We start from the raw sequence: 16,983 nt of genomic DNA, 5'->3' as shown, positions 1-16,983 counted from the left end.
TACACCATGATCAAGTGGGTTTATCTCAGGAATGCAAGGATTCTTCAATATACGCAAATCAATCAATGTGATACACCATATTAGCAAATTGAAGGATAAAAACCATATGATCATCTCAATAGATACAGAAAAAGCTTTCGACAAAATTCAACACCCGTTTATGATAAAAACCCTCCAGAAGGTAGGCAGAAAGGGAACTTACCTCAACATAATAAAGGCCATATATGACAAACCCACAGCCAACATCATTCTCAATGGTGAAAATCTGAAACCATTTACCACTAAGATCAGGAACAAGACAAGGTTGCCCACTCTCACCACTATTATTCAACATGGTTTTGGAAGTTTTAGCCACAGCAATCAGAGAAGAAAAAGAAATAAAAGGAGTCCAAATCGGAAAAGAAGAAGTAAAGCTGTCACTGTTTGCAGATGACATGATACTATACATAGACAATCCTAAAGACTTTACCAGAAAACTACTAGAGCTAATCAATGAATTTGGTAAAGTAGCAGGATACAAAATTAATGCACAGAAATCTCTTGCATTCCTGTACACTAATGATGAAAAATCTGAAAGAGAAATTAAGGAAACACTCCCATTTACCAGTGCAACAAAAAGAATAAAATACCTAGGAATAAACCTACCTAAGGAGACAAAAGACCTGTATGCAGAAAACTATAAGACATGGATGAAAGGACTTCCCGGGTGGCACAGTGGTTAAGGACCCGCCTGCCAATGCAGGGGACAGGGGTTCGAGCCCTGGTCCAGGAAGATCCCACATGCCGCGGAGCAACTAAGCCCGTGCGCCACAACTACTGAGCCTGTGGTCTAGAGCCCACAAGCCACAACTACTGAGCCCATGCGCCTAGAGCCCGTGCTCTGCAACAAGAGAAGCCACTGCAGTGAGAAGCCCATGCACCCCAAGAAGAGTAGTCCCCGCTCGCCACAACTAGAGAAAGCCTGTGCACACCAACGAGGACCCAACACAGCCAAAAATAAATAAATAAAATAAATAAATTTATTTAAAAAAAAAAAGACATGGATGAAAGAAATTAAAGATGATACAAACAGATGGAGAGATATACCATGTTCTTGGATTGGTAGAATCAACACTGTGAAAATGACTATACTACCCAAAGCAATCTACAGATTCAGTGCAATCCCTATCAAACTACCAATGGCATTGTTCACAGAACTAGAATAAAAATTTTCACAATTTGTATGGAAATACAAAAGACCCCAAATAGCCAAAGCAATCTTGAGAAAGAAAAATGGAGCTGGAGGAATCAGGCTCCCTGACTTCAGAGTATACTACAAAGCTACAGTAATCAAGACAATATGGTACTGGCACAAAAACAGAAATATAGATCAATGGAACAGGATAGAAAGCCTAGAGATAAACCCACCTAAGGTCAACTAATCTATGACAAAGGAGGCAAGGATATACAATGGAGAAAAGACAGCCTCTTCAATAAGTGGTGCTGGGAAAACTGGACAGCTACATGTAAAAGAATGAAATTAGAACACTCCCTAACACCATACACAAAAATAAACTCAAAATGGATTAAAGACCTAAATGTAAGGCCAGACACTATCAAACTCTTAGAGGAAAACATAGGCAGAACACTCTATGACATCAATCACAGCAAGATCCTTTTTAATCCACCTCCTAGAGAAATGGAAATAAAACCAAAAATAAACAAATGGGACCTAATGAAACTTCAAAGCTTTTGCACAGCAAAGGAAACCATAAACAAGACAAAAAGACAACCCTCAGAATAGGAGAAAATATTTGCAAATGAAGCAACTGACAAAGGATTAATCTCCAAAATTTACATGTAGCTCAATAGCAAAAAACCAAAAAACCCAATCCAAAAATGGGCAGAAGACCTAAATAGACATTTCTCCAAAGAAGATATACAGATTGCCAACAAACACATGAAAGAATGCTCAACATCACTAACCATTAGAGAAATGCAAATCGAAACTACAATGAGGTATCACCTCACACCAGTGAGAATGGCCATCATCAAAAAATCTACAAACAATAAATGCTGAAGAGGGTGTGGAGAAAAGGGAACCCTCTTGTGCTGCTGGTGGGAATGTAAATTGATACAGCCACTATGGAGAACAGTATGGAGGGTCCTTAAAAAACTAAAAATAGAACTCCCATACGACCCAGCAATCCCACTACTGGGCATATACCCTGAGAAAACCATAATTCAAAAAGAGTCATGTACCACAATGTTCATTGCAGCTCTATTTACAATAGCCAGGACATGGAATCAACCTAAGCGTCTATCAATAGATGAATGGATAAAGAAGATGTGGCACATATATACAATGGAATACTACTCAGTCATAAAAAGAAACGAAATTGAGTTATTTGTAGTGAGGGGGATGGACCTAGAGTCTGTCATACAGAGTGAAGTAAGTCAGAAAGAGAAAAACAAATACCGTATGCTAACACATATATATGGAATCTAAAAAAAAAAAAGGTTCTGAAGAACCTAGGGGCAGGACAGGAATAAAGACGCAGATGTAGAGAATGGACCTGAGGACACGGGGAGGGGGGAGGGTAAGCTGGGACGAAGTGAGAGAGTGGCATGGACTTATACACACTACCAAATGTAAAATAGATAGCTAGTGGGAAGCAGCCGCATAGCACAGGGAGATCAGCTTGGTGCTTTGTGACCACCTAGAGGGGTGGGATAGGGAGGATGGGAGGGAGACGCAAGAGGGAGGAGGTATGGGGATATGTGTATATGTAGAGCTGATTCACTTTGTTATAAAACAGAAACTAACATACCATTGTAAAGCAATTATACTCCAATAAAGATGTTTAAAAATATTTTTTAATGAAGTATTTCATAGGCTTGTGCCTATAGAATATTCCTGTGTACGTGTCAAATCACACATACTTGTGAATATTTTAAAAATTCTCCATAATGGGCTTTTTTCCTAACCTTTGGATTTCTCACTGCCTGGTCCAGTCCCTGACCCACAGGTGAGCATTTATTCTCTGCTTGATGACTGAATGAATCAAAGGGAAGTACAGTGAGTGGTCTCTGGTTCTAGGTTCGTGAAGCTGCAGGACAGGGAGCTACTGAGCTTGGAGGAACTGCAGAGGTTCCCTGGCCCAGAAAACAGAGGACTTGGTCCACTCTGACTCTTCTGTCAATAAGTGCTATGTGTCACCACTGTGCTAGCACTCGGGACACCATGGCAAACAAAACAACTCTTGGCCATCAAGGAGCTGATAGGGTGTAATAAAGGTCTAGATCTCAGGTACTGGCCTAAAAAGTTCATTCCAAATTTTGCTTACCATACAGTAAATGGGAGAGCATTACCTCTTTCCAGGGTCCAATCTGTGCCCATACCAGACCTTGGCTCTGAATTCCTAGAAGAGGATGCTCAAGACCCGTCCAAGGAGGAAATCTCAGACATCTAGAGAGCAGATGACTTCACTTTGGAAAGTCACCAAATACTGAGGTAGAAGGGACCTGACCCAGGTGTGCAGCCACAGACAGAACCAGGGCACCTGTGTGCACCTCCGTCCTCAGTGAGGCTGCCTGAACCATCAGGGATGAGACCTCTAGGTCCCCAGCCTGCACTCTCACAATAATGCTAGAGGAAATGTAGCCAGTGTTTAAAAATATGGAATGTGGGAACATGGGGTGAATTCAGAGAGCTAAGAAAGAACAGAGAGAAAGGCTTAAAGGAAATAAAAAGACAGTGGTTAGGTAAATTATGGCATATGCATACAAACATATACACATAGAATGTTGTTTATACTTTACTGTTAAATAAAGTAAGAAGTTCAAAACCAAATAAAGTATAATACCATCCTGTTTTTAAAATCTATATATGCATACAAAAATGTCCATAAGGACATATATCACATTATTAATGAGGCCTATCTTAAGGTATTAGGAATGTAGACAGCTATAATCTTCTTTTTCTAGTCTATAGTTTGTATAATTTTGACTCACATAATGAACACCCTTAAAGAGAAAAATCTTCCAACAATAAAAAGATATACAAATAAATTATTGCATGATCACCCATTTGTCAACTATAATAAGAGTTGTCAAAATGTGCAAGCACCAAAAAGGATCAGGGTGGGTGTCCTTTCCTCAGGGTCTTGTACCTTTCAGGACGGAACTCCTGAGGCTCTGGCCAGAGCTCTGGGTCGTTGTGAAGAACAAAGAGTGGCACCACCACTGTCGTCCCTTTGGGAATGAACACCCCATTGACTTCCACATCCTTCTTACAGACCCTCTCAAGTCTACCAGCAATTGGGAATATTCTGAGAGTTTCATTCAACACCATGTCAAGATACTCCATCTGTACCAGAGCCTCGTAGGTGGGAGGCGCCTGGGAAGAGAAAAAGAGATTTCGATAAATTAAGATTTCGGATCAACCTTCAACTCCATCTGTGTAGTCCTATTGAAATGTTAGGAGCTCCAGGGAATAATTTAAATTGGTAGAGGACCTTAGCATTTATAGACATTTTAATATCTATCATGTGCTTTGACCTGCTCAATGGCCCACAGAGGTGTGTAGAGTAGTTATGACTATGGGAGATGTTAGGACAATGCCCTAAACAGGGCCTGAAATCCCGCACGTTATCATCTAGTGTATTTTCTTTCTCATGAGAACAAACGTGACCAATAGACTATGACCCTTAGTCTTAAGTGAAATAGGCCAAAGTCACTGTTTCCTTTTGAAAGTGAGGCCACACATCTGTACCAAGGAAAGAAATGTATAAAAGAGCAAATCCCCTGTTCAACATAAAGGTTTTTAGTTGAAAACTCCTGACTGCTAATTCTTTTCATTATACATATAAAGTGTGGAAGCACTATATTATATGAAAACTCTATAAATAATTTGGGGAGAAACGAGTTCCTTTTTAAACCAAATACGAAAACAAAGAGCAAGATTGGGTGCTACAAGGAACACAATTTCAGATCCAGGGAAAGTTACAAGAGGATGAGACCCCTACCCTCAGCCACAGCCTCTGTTGCTGGAACAGTCTCCTATTGTCCCTGCAGGGGTGACTGTAAGGTCTGAAGGTCTAAACAAGCCACTCCAGCCCCAGAGGCCAGCTCTCCTCACACCACAAAGAATTCCACTTTTGCCAGAGATCTGAGACCAGTGGGGGTGACACGTGGCTGTCACGTGGGGTTATATTTAAGGGGCAACATTGTAGAGGGTAAGAGTTGCCTCAGGAGACAGACACCCTGGCACATAGGTTGGCGTTTTCACCACTAGGTACACGACTAGTATGTGAAAGTATTTCATCTCTCTGTCGCTCAGGTTTCTGAAATGTTACATGGAGATAATTAGAGTTGACACTTCATAGGCTTGTGTGGCAGAGACACTCACTGCTCGCCCAGTATCCATGTAGTCCCTGCATTTCCCAGCCCACTTGAAGTTACAGGAAACCAGTTTTGCCAATGGGCTGTGAACTGAGGCGATTATGTCAGTTCGGGGACAAATCATTTGAAAAGCCAGTGAGCAGCGCTCGAGTCCCTTATTCCCCGGACAACAGGAAGTCCTCATGTTCCAGATAAGGCAGCTACAGGAAGGTGAAGACTCTTAGCCTGTATCCCTGAGTAACGCTGTGGAGCAGAGCTGCCCACTCCCATCCTCCACTAACAAACATGTTGGTCATGTAGACGTGGGTTAGAAGGAAACCTCTGCTCTGTAAAGCCACTGAGATTTGAGGGCTAACCTGTTACTGAGGCATAACCTAGCTTCTCCTGACTTATACAGAATTTTATGAAGGTTAGATTCATTTATAACTAGAAAGTACTTAGATAGACATATATCGTAAGAAGCAAATGTTAGCCAATAGTGTTGTTATTATAAGTATTATTATAAAAAGGGGAGAACACAATGCTTTAGCTAGCCTGTCTCTTAGTGACCTTTTCACCTTATTGCATCAAAAGAATCCCAATATGAGATTTACCAGAGAAGACAGATCATCTCTAACTTAGGTAGGCACTGCAATCTATCCTTATCTTGTATTTGAAGGACTCAGGATTCTGAAAGGCGATAAAACTTGTCTAAAACCACAGCCAGGACTCAAACTCACATCCTCTGTTTCCTACTTTAAGCCCTTTGTTGTTACAAGGCTCCTCCTAGTCAGCAGTTTACCCAGGGCGGTAGACTGAATTCATGGTCCCAGTTCTCCAGCCCTTCCTGGGTCCATGCCCTTTGTCATCTAACCCAGTGGTGCCTCCCATTCTGACTCGCGTTGGCCAGGTGACTCACTTTGAACAAGTGGAAAGTTGGCTAAGTGTGGTGCTTGCAGAAATCTGAAAGTCACCCACATGATTGGGCTTCCTGCTCGTGCCATCTGCCATTGCCCTGAGAAGCAGACATGTAGAGTATGAGACACATGTGGAGCACGTGTGGAGCTGAGTCACCCCAACTGCGTAGCCAAGGCCAGCCTACATCAGCCAACACCCAGAACCAAGGAAGTCCAGCCATATCAACAGATAACTAACTATGCAGACACTGGAGCAACAAATGCTTACTGTTAGATGCCACTGAGGTATTGTGATTTTTACATGGCATACTGTAATATATGATATGCCAGTACCAGCACTTTTTCCACAGTACTTATATTCCTGTGTGTACCACACATAACCTATGTTTTTCTCTTTGTTTTGTATGCTTTAGATCCTTCCTAAATAGCACAGGTTAAAGATTTGAGGTTCATGCTTTCTGCAAATATATTCTAAGAAGTGATGAGGAGGCATTCTTGCTAAGGCTTCACCTTCCCCCTCTCTCTCCAGGTATCATCACTCACCTTATTGGGGAAAGTTGCATCAATCTCCTCCTGCAGCTTTTGCTGGACATCAGGGTGAGTGGCCAATTCATATATAATGAAGGAAAGAGAATTGCTAGTGGTCTCGTAGCCAGCAAAAATAAAGATAATACTTTGGGCCATGAGTTCTGTGTCAGACAGAACTAAAAGGAGAGAAGAGACATTTTAGATAAACCACATCAATATAAAACATCACAGTTTAGATGATGAGAAATCCAAATAAAACTGCCAAATCCCTAGCGGGAAAATGTAAAAGCAATTGAAAATTAAACTAGTAGTGCTTTGCATTCTCATGTCTTCCTTAAAGAGCCAGAAAAAAGCAAGAATTGTCTGAATCCAGTTTTCCCCAGTGTCTATACTCTCCTCGGCCCCTGCTCCTGACTACGCCACCTCCCTCACGGCACAGCTGGGTAATTTCAAGAGACAGCATTTTTGTCTAACTTACACAGTACTATTAGTATGTCCCCTGGAGAATCCTAAAAGTGCTTTAGCTGTAATTAATATGGGGTAACATTCTCTTCCAGAATAATCTAAATTATTCTAGCTAAAGTAAAACTTGATTCTTTGGCAGATTTTACAAGACTAAGGCTATATTATAGGGAAAATGAAGTTATCTTTTATCTAAACATGTTTGTGGGAACTTAAGAGAACAACATAAGGCTGTTTCTACTCAAAGTCTGTTGACGGACCATGAGCATCACCAACATCCGGGAACTTATGAGAAATTCAGAGTCTTCAATCCTAAACTAGAACTACAGAATCAGAGTCTGAACTTTCATATATATATATATATATATATATATATATATATATATATATATATATATATATATATATATATATATATATATATATAATGATTTGCGAGCAAAACCTGGCCTGAGAAGCATGGATTATACATTTGACAGGCATCAGGCAATGGAAGACCTGGGGCATAAGTCTTCTCTGGGGGATCTCAGATATGTACAGAAACTACAGAGATTGACTAAAAGCTAAAAGAGTTGTGATTGACCCTAGTCTAATCAATGGCATTAAAGTAGCAGAAGGAAGAATGTGTCCCTAGAAGGGTATTAGTCAGCACTCAATATAGAAAAATAGGGTCCAGGGAGTAGAATTAGCAACGCTTATTCAATCATGGCGTGAATGTCATCTCAGCACACGCCCCCTCTCTTTGCTCTCCTTTAGCTTCACTAAACAGCCCATGTAATTATAAATAGGTCTCTCTTTTTATTTTCTCCCAAGAGACCAAGCGTGATCAGGCTCTTATCTATTTGATGGGACTGAAGTAGGACCTTTAGTTACTTAGAGCACTCAGATCAACGTGGTATCTGCCCCAACCAAGCAATTCACACACACACACACACACACACACACACACACACACACACACAAACAATACAAAATGAGTGTGAAAAAGATCTACACATAGTTTTAGATATATTTATAGTGGTGTGCTGGCGTCAGCTCGTCCCTGCTCAAGAACAATTTTTTAAAATTCAAGAATTTTGTGAGATGGTTGTCAAACCATTCATAGCTTGAAATTAACCACATGGGAGTATTCATGTCATGGAATAAACTAAAGATCAGGGCCCTCTTGTTTGAAAGAGCAAGGCTGTTTATATCACTGGTTATGGGTGATATAGAAATCCTTATGTTCATCAGTCTTGTATAAATATATTTGCTGTTCTTAACTTTGTCCATTGAGAGGATCCAGAAGCAAAGAAACCCTAGTAGCAATGAGCATTCCTAAGATCCCAGATTTTGATTTCTAAATACCATTTCTCACTAAAGGGAACCAGAGTTCCTTGGGAAAAAATGGCTGATTCCAGGGCTACTCAGGGGAAATAAAAGAGAAACCTGAACTGTCTTACATCAGAAAGTGAGGAAGTTCCCAGAAAATGATAGATTAAAGAATACTGGATACTCTGTGTGCTGTAATGGTGGATATAGCTCATTATACATTTGTCAAAAACCCATGGAATGTACAACACCAAGAATGAACCCTAAGGTCAACTATAGACATTGGGTGATAATAATGTATTAATGTACGTTCATTGATTGTAACAAGTGCACAACTCTGGTATCATCTTTTGATAGTGGGGAAGCTGTGTGTAGTTGGGGTAGGATGTATATACTGGAAATCTCTATACTTTCCACTCAATTTCGCTGTGAACCTAGCTGCTCTAAAAAATAGTCCGTTAAAAAAAAAAAAAGATTTAAAAACAAGAAAGAAGAAAAAAGAAGATCGCACTTGAAAAAGCTCCAGTGGACAAAACTGAAAGAACCTGAAAATCAAAATGAAGAATGATGTAAGAGAGTAAGTTAGTTATACATGAGATCATGCTGATATAAATAAACAAATAAATGACTGGGGGAGAATGGAGAGCTCTCTCTACAAAAGAACATCAATTCATAAATACAGAAGAATGATGGAATTAGAAAGTCATCATATTGCAACCACCATAGTAACAATGGTTTCAGTCAAAAACCATCCATGGATGGTAAAACTAGTGGGTGACAATTTGAAGAGAAACAGTATATTTCCAGTCTCAAAGGCTTCTCCCATAAGGTACTTGTTAATGACAAAGGAAAAAATTGAACTTTACAGTAGACTAAGCTAGTGAACACAACTTTAACCAAGTGTTCCAAGTTAAGGGGCAACCTACACTGGGGCAATGTGCCTCCTGATGGGATAAAGTCTTGATGCAAATTTCCAGGCAGAGGTTCTGACTCATTGGGTCTGGAGGAGCCTGAGAATTGACATTGGAAACAAGCTCCCCGGAGGTTCGGCGGTAGGTGATCCACAGACCATGACTGACTGATGGGCATGACATCCTTGTTATACTTGCCCTTCAAGCTCTGAACAAAGTTGTGCCTGCATACACCTATGAAGTATCTTTGGCTACCATTTTTATCTGACCATGTGTCTTCCTTCAACTTGGCAGAAATCCCCAGCTGCCTGGAAAACTTCCTGCACATTTTCACAACCACCCCCTAGCTCTGCGCCCCACCGACAGTGGCCCCTCTGAAGATCTCCTTGGTTACCTTTATGGGTGTCAGTTTCTTTGGAATTCTGGGAGTTAATCATCAGCTGAAGAAAATCCACTCGATGCTGGAAACAGAAAGAGAAATGTCAATGGCAGAAAGTTACTTGTGAAGACAGAAATAAATCAGGAGTGCATATTTCACACCTCTTTCCTGAGAATATGGCCCCTTAAAGAGCTGAAGGCTGACGAGCACTGACTAAGTCCTCAGTGAACAAAACATCCACCTACAAATTTTGGAGAGCATGATGTTTCCCTGAGAGAAACCCAGCCATCATGTCCAACTGCTTTTTGGTCCTCCCTCTCTCTGATCTTTGGTTTCTCTGGCTTTTGAAACAGCTTCTTAACTAAAGAGTTATGTGCTCTCTCTCCTGTCATACCTGTTTGCTTAGGAAAAGATCCATGACTTCAGTCCTTGTTTTCCCTCCAACTTTAATTCTTTTATTTATTTATTTATTTATACAGCAGGTTCTTATTAGTTATCCATTTTATACATATTAGTGTATATATGTCAATCCCAATCTCCCAATTCATCACACCACACCTGTGAAGCCATCTGGTCCTGGGCTTTTGTTTGTTGGAAGATCTTTAATCACAATCTCAATTTCAGTGTTTGTGATTGGTATGTTTATATTTTCTATTTCTTCCTGGTTCAGTCTTGGAACGTTGTGTTTTTCTAAGAATTTGTCCATTTCTTCCAGGTTGTCCATTTTATTGGCATATAGTTGCTTGTAGTAATCTCTCATGATCCTTTGAATTTCTGCAGTGTCAGTTTTTACTTCTCCTTTTTCATTTCTAATTCTATTGATTTGAGTCTTCTCCCTTTTTTTCTTGATGAGTCTGGCTAATGGTTTATCAATTTTGTTTATCTTCTCAAAGAACCAGCTTTAGTTTTATTGGTCTTTCCTATTGTGTCCTTCATCTCTTTTTCATTTATTTCTGATCTGATCTTTATGATTTCTTTCCTTCTGCTAACTTTGGGGTTTTTGTGTTCTTCTTTCTCTAATTGCTTTAGGTGTAAGGTTAGGTTGTTTATTTGAGATGTTTCTTGTTTCTTGAGGTAGGCTTGTATAGCTATAAACTCCCCTCTTAGAACTGCTTTTGTTGCAACCCATAGGTTTTGGATCATCATGTTTTCGTAGTCATTTGTCTCTAGGTATTTTTTGATTTCCTCTTTGATTTCTTCTGTGATCTCTTGGTTATTAAGTAGTGTATTGTTTAGCCTCCATGTGTTTGTGTTTTTTACGTTTTTTTCCCTATAATTGATTTCTAATCTCATAGCATTGTGGTCAGAAAAGGTGCTTGATATGACTTCAATTTTCTTAAATTTACTGAGGCTTGATTTCTGACCCAAGATGTAATCTATCCTGGAGAATGTTCCATGCACACTTGAGAAGAAAGTGTAATCTTCTGTTTTTGGATGGAATGTCCTACAAATATCAATTAAATCTATCTGGTCTCTTGTGTCATTTAAAGCTTGTGTTTCCTTATTAATTTTCTGTCTGGATGATCTGTCCATTGGTGTAAGTGAGGTGTTAAAGTCCCCCACTATTATTGTGTTACTGTTGATTTCCTCTTTTATAACTGTTAGCAGTTGCCTTATGTACTGAGGTGCTCCTATGTTGTGTGCATATATATTTATAATTGTTATATCTTCTACTTGGATTGATCCCTTAATCGTTATGTAGTGTCCTTCCTTGTCTCTTGTAACATTCTTTATTTTAAAGTCTATTTTATCTGATATGAGTATTGCTACTCCAGCTTTCTTTTGATTTCCATTTGCATGGAATATCTTTTTCCATCCCCTCACTTTCAGTTTGTATGTGTCCCTAGGTCTGAAGTGGGTTTCTTGTAGACAGCATGTATATGGGTCTTGTTTTTGTATCCATTCACTGAGCCTGTGTCTTTTGGTTGGAGCATTTAATCCATTCACGTTTAAGGTAAATTATTGATATGTATGTTCCTATTACCATTTTCTTAATTGTTATGGGTTTGTTTTTGTAGGTCCTTTTCTTCTCTTGTGTTTCCCACTTAGAGAAGTTCCTGTAGCATTTGTTGTAGAGCTGGTTTGGTGGTGCTGAATTTTCTTAGGTTTTGCTTGTCTGTAAAGCTTTTGATTTCTCCGTTGAATCTGAATGAGATCTTTGCTGGGTAGAGTAATCTTGGTTGTAGGTTCTTCCCTTTCATCACTTTAAATATATCATGCCACTCCCTTCTGGCTTGTAGAGTTTTTGCTGAGAAATCAGCTGTTAACCTTATGGGAGTTCCCTTGTATGTTATTTGTCATTTTTCCCTGGCTGCTTTCAATAATTTTTCTTTGTCTTTAATTTTTGCCAATTTGATTACTATGTGTCTCAGCGTGTTTCTCCTTGGGTTTATCCTGTATGGGACTCTCTGCACTTCCTGGACTTGGGTGGCTAATTCCTTTCCCATGTTAGGGAAGTTTTCAACTTATAATCTCTTCAAATAATTTCTCAGGTCCTTTCTCTCTCTCTTCTCCTTCTGGGACCCTTATAATGCGAATGTTGTTGTGTTTAATGTTGTCCCAGAGGTCTCTTAGGCTGTCTTCATTTCTTTTCATTCTTTTTTCTTTATTCTGTTCCGCAGCAGTGAATTCCACCATTCTGTCTTCCAGACCACTTATCCGTTCTTCTGCCTCAGTTATTCTGCTATTGATTCCTTCTAGTGTAGTTTCCATTTCAGTTATTGTATTGTTCCTCTCTGTTTGTTTGTTCTTTAATTCTTCTAGGTCTTTGTTCTTTAATTCTTCTAGGTCTTTGTTCAACATTTCTTGCATCTTCTCGATCTTTGCCTCCATTCTTTTTCCCAGGTCCTGGATCATCTTCACTATCATTATTCTGAATTCTTTTTCTGGAAGGTTGCCTATCTCCACTTCTTTTAGTTGTTTTTCTGGGGTTTTATCTTTTTCCTTCATCTGGTACACAGCCCTCTGCCTTTTCATCTTGTCTATCTTTCTGTGAATGTAGTTTTTGTTCCACAGGCTGCAGGATTGTAGTTCTTCTTGCTTCTGCTGTCTGCCCTCTGGTGGATGAGGCTGTCTAAGAGGCTTGTCTCCAACTTTAATTCTTAATGAATGACCACATAAATTAATCCCCTGATATTTGCAGAGTTCATCAGCAGCTTTTGTAGAAGCATCTTCAAGCCCTTCACCCTTCCAGAATGCTACACATTCTTCAGTGACATCCTGAGTACCCAGCCCTGTCCGCTAACCTGCAGACATCCTTGTGCTGGCCTCCAGCCCTCATGAAGGCAAAGCTGGGTTAACCCACTTGTGGCTTCACTGGCCAGAGAAGACTCCTGCCCACTCCAACTATGAGTGGGCTCAACTTTTAAAATGACTACACTGCATCAGGTGCCTGACAGGGCCTTCCACTGGACAACCTGTGAAATAGGAAGCTTGGAACTGAAGTGATTCTTTGCCAAGCTAATATTTGGTGAAATACCAGTGAAATCATTTTTAATCAGCAACTTTTATCCCTTAACCATTTATTGAAAAAAAGTGGTAAACTCCTTATCTCAATAATATTTATGCAGTGACATACTAATTGGCATGCCTATTATTATATTTAAATATTGCTCTCTGGCTCATACTCTTATTTCCTCCCCCAACTTCCTCCTTATTCATTCCCCCCAAATTTTAGAGCCCTCCTATTCTAAACTCTATAGTTTCTATCTACCTTTAAAAAATGTAGAGATATGCATATGAAATATGTGTACAGCTCAATAAATTATCAAAAAGTGAACCCCCTCATGTAACCACCACCAGACTTTACCGTTTGTTTATCTTTGAGGCGACTCTCTTTTATCCTTTTTACAGACTTTGTTAAAAAATTCAAAGAACTTTTTGGAAACAGAGTAATATTTAATGCTTCAAAGACTGGGGTGAGGAATGGAAATAATACTGTAGGGAAAAAGATAAAAGGAAGCACAGTGAAAATGCAAAGTTTACTTGGAGCAATCGTAATTTGCTCTACCAATCAAGAAAGTAAAACCACCACGATACCCAATCATGACCCATGGCCTCTATGACCTTTGCTCAGACTTCCAAGCCAATGACTGAGCAAGGCCAAGTCCACATATAGGGGCCATCACTACAGCAGTGAGATCAGTGGCCCCTTCTGCATCTTTGGATTGACCAAAGGAACTGGATTACATTCTGGGACCTCATGGTCTTTAATTCTTGGACTAGCATCTCTTTGGATAAACCAGACTGTAATCTGTTACTTCAATTAATTGTGCAGTTTAAAAAATAAAAGTCATGATATAAATAATATGGTGAGTGTCTTTCCACCACAATGGAATGTAATTAGAAATCAGTAACAGAAAGAAAATTGGGAAACACACAATATGTGGAAATTAAATAACACACACTTAAATACCCAATAGGTTGTAGAAGATATCAAAAGGCAATCAGAAATTATTTTTAGATGAATAAAAATGAAGACACAATATACCAAAACTGATGGGATGGAGCAAAAGTGGTGTTCAGAGAGATATTTATGGCTATATGTTTAGATATTAAAAGAACAGAGATCTCAAATCAAGAAGCTAAATTTCCACCTTAATACACTGAAAAGAGAAGAGCAAACAAAACATAAAGTAAGCAGAAGGTAGAAAATAGTAAAGATAAGTGAAGAAACTATAATGAACAGGAGAATAAAAAACAACGGAGGAAATCAGTGAAAACAAAAGCTGATGTTTTGAAAAGGTTTTTTAGATAGATTGGCCAAAAAAATAAGAGAAAACACTCAAATTGTTAGCATCAGAAATCGCTACTGACATTTTAAAAATGAAAAGGACTATAAAGAAATCTACATATACTCAATAACTTGTAATAACCTATAGGAAAAGAATCTGGAAAAGAATACATATACAGGGACTTCCCTGGTGGCACAGTGGTTAAGAATCTGCCTGCCAATACAGGGGACACGGGTTTGATCCCTGGTCTGGGAAGATCCCACATGCCACAGAGCAACTAAGCCCCTGAGCCACAACTACTGAGCCTGTGCTCTAGAGCCCGCAAGCCACAACTACTGAAGCCCATGCACCTAGAGCCCATGCTCCGTAACAAGAGAAGCCACCACAGTGAGAAGCCCGCGCACCACAGTGAAGAGTAGCCCCACTCACTGCAGCTAGAGAAAGCCCGCGCGTGGCAACAAAGACCCACTGCAGTCAAAAATTAATTAATTAATTAATTGCTTTTTAAAAAAGAATACATATACGTGTGTGTGTCTGCATAGCTGAATCACTTTGCTGTACACTTGAAACTAACACAACATTGTAAATTAACTTAACTTCAATACAAAAAAGTAATCTATGAACAACAGTATGGCAATAAATTAGACAATTTAGATAAAATGGATGGATTCTTAGAAAGATACAAACTATAGAAACTGACTTAAAAAGAAATAGACAATCTGATATACCTATAAGAAGTTCAAAGTTTTAGTCAGTAATCAAGAAACCACCCACAGTTTGGCAAAGAAAAGCTTATGTCTAGATGGTTTCAATGGTGAATACTACCAAATATTTAAAGAATTAACACCATTTTTTTTTAACAAACTCTTCCAAAAAGTGGAAGATGTTGGAACACTTCCAAATTGTATGAATCTGTACTAAAACCAGGCAAATTGGATAAGATGGTTCTTTGGGACACTAGTCCACCATCTTCCTGGTCTATTGGCTTTCCAAATAAAGTCACTATACCTTGCTTCAATCAGTCAATCAATCAATCAATTAATCAATCAATCAAACCAGCACAAGTAAAGAAAGCTACAGACCAACATACTTTATACCATGGGTGCACAAATCCTCAACAGAATACTAGCAAACTGAATCTAATAATATTTAAAAAGTGATACACACCATAACCAAGTGGGGTTTATCCCAGGAATACAAAGTGTTATAATAAACCATGTCAAAGGAATAAAAAACAATGACCACATGATTATCTAATAGATGCATAAAAAGCATGTGACAAAACCCAACACTCTCTTGTGATAAAAATACTCAACAAACAGGAACAGAAGGGAATTTCCTCAATTTGAGAAATGACATCTACGAAAAACTAAGCTAACACTATACTTAATAATGAAAGACTGCATGCTTCCCCTAAGCTTAAACTTTCCCTAAGTTTAAGAACAAGATTAGGAAAATCATAAAGACAGAAAGTAGACTGGTGGTTACCAGGGGTTGGGGGCAAGGAATAACAGGGAGTTATTGTTTAATGCATATAGAGCTTCAGCTTCACAAGATGGAAACAGTTATGGGGATGGACAGAGGTGATTTTTACTCAATGATGTGAACGTATTTGATACCGCTGAACTGCACACTTAAAAAATGGTTAAGATGGAAAAAAAATTGTTTATCATGAAATATGTCAAATATAAAGTGTAAATAAAATACATATGTATAATTTAAAGAAGAAAAAAAAAAAAAACAAGACTAGGAAGCCTCTCTCATCGCTTCCACTCCACATTGTACTAGAGGTTCTAGCCAGGGTAATTAGGCAACAAAAGGAAATAAAATGTATCCGTATAGAAAATGAAGTAAAACTCCTCTACCATCAGATAACATGATCGTGTATATAAAAAATCCTAAATAATCCACTAACATCCTATTAGAACTAATACACAATTTCAACAGGGTTTCGGGAAACAAGGTCAATATCCAAAATCAATTCTATTTCTACACACTGTAATAAATAACCCAAAAGTGAAATTAAGAAAATAACTCTAGGGCTTCCCTGGTGGCGCAGTGGTTGAGAATCTGCCTGCTAATGCAGGGAACACGGGTTCGAGCCCTGGTCTGGGAGGATCCCACATGCCGCGGAGCGGCTGGGCCCGTGAGCCACAATTACTGAGCCTGCGTGTCTGGAGCCTGTGCTCTGCAACAAGAGAGGCCGCAATAGTGAGAGGCCCACGCACAGCGATGAAGAGTGGCCCCCACTTGCCACAACTAGTGAAAGCCCTCCTACAGAAACGAAGACCCAACATAGCCATAAACTAAAAATAAATAAATAAATAAAAATTAAGAAAAAAAAAGTTTTTAAAGAAAATAACTCTATTTATAATAACATA

General features: G+C 39.1%; 1 protein-coding gene across 2 annotated transcripts in view; it reads right to left on the bottom strand.

The window, feature by feature from the left end:
* The window catches only part of LOC103014952 (cytochrome P450 3A24), a 43,109-nt gene that overhangs the window by 7,769 nt on the left and 18,357 nt on the right, over window positions 1–16,983 (bottom strand). For both annotated transcript variants that reach the window (XM_057528923.1, XM_057528924.1), the window contains 4 exons: window positions 13,678–13,805; window positions 9,885–9,951; window positions 6,822–6,982; window positions 4,152–4,378 (listed from right to left, as the gene is read on the bottom strand). In XM_057528923.1, coding sequence (XP_057384906.1) covers window positions 4,152–4,378; window positions 6,822–6,982; window positions 9,885–9,951; window positions 13,678–13,805 — 583 coding nt within the window. The remainder of the gene's footprint in view (window positions 1–4,151; window positions 4,379–6,821; window positions 6,983–9,884; window positions 9,952–13,677; window positions 13,806–16,983) is intronic.

The sequence above is a fragment of the Balaenoptera acutorostrata genome, chromosome 15 (genome assembly GCF_949987535.1).
Source record: "Balaenoptera acutorostrata chromosome 15, mBalAcu1.1, whole genome shotgun sequence".
In the NCBI taxonomy this organism is placed as follows: Eukaryota; Metazoa; Chordata; class Mammalia; order Artiodactyla; family Balaenopteridae; genus Balaenoptera; species Balaenoptera acutorostrata.
Note: the sequence above shows the minus strand (reverse complement) of the source record. Positions and strands in the feature narration are given on the sequence as shown.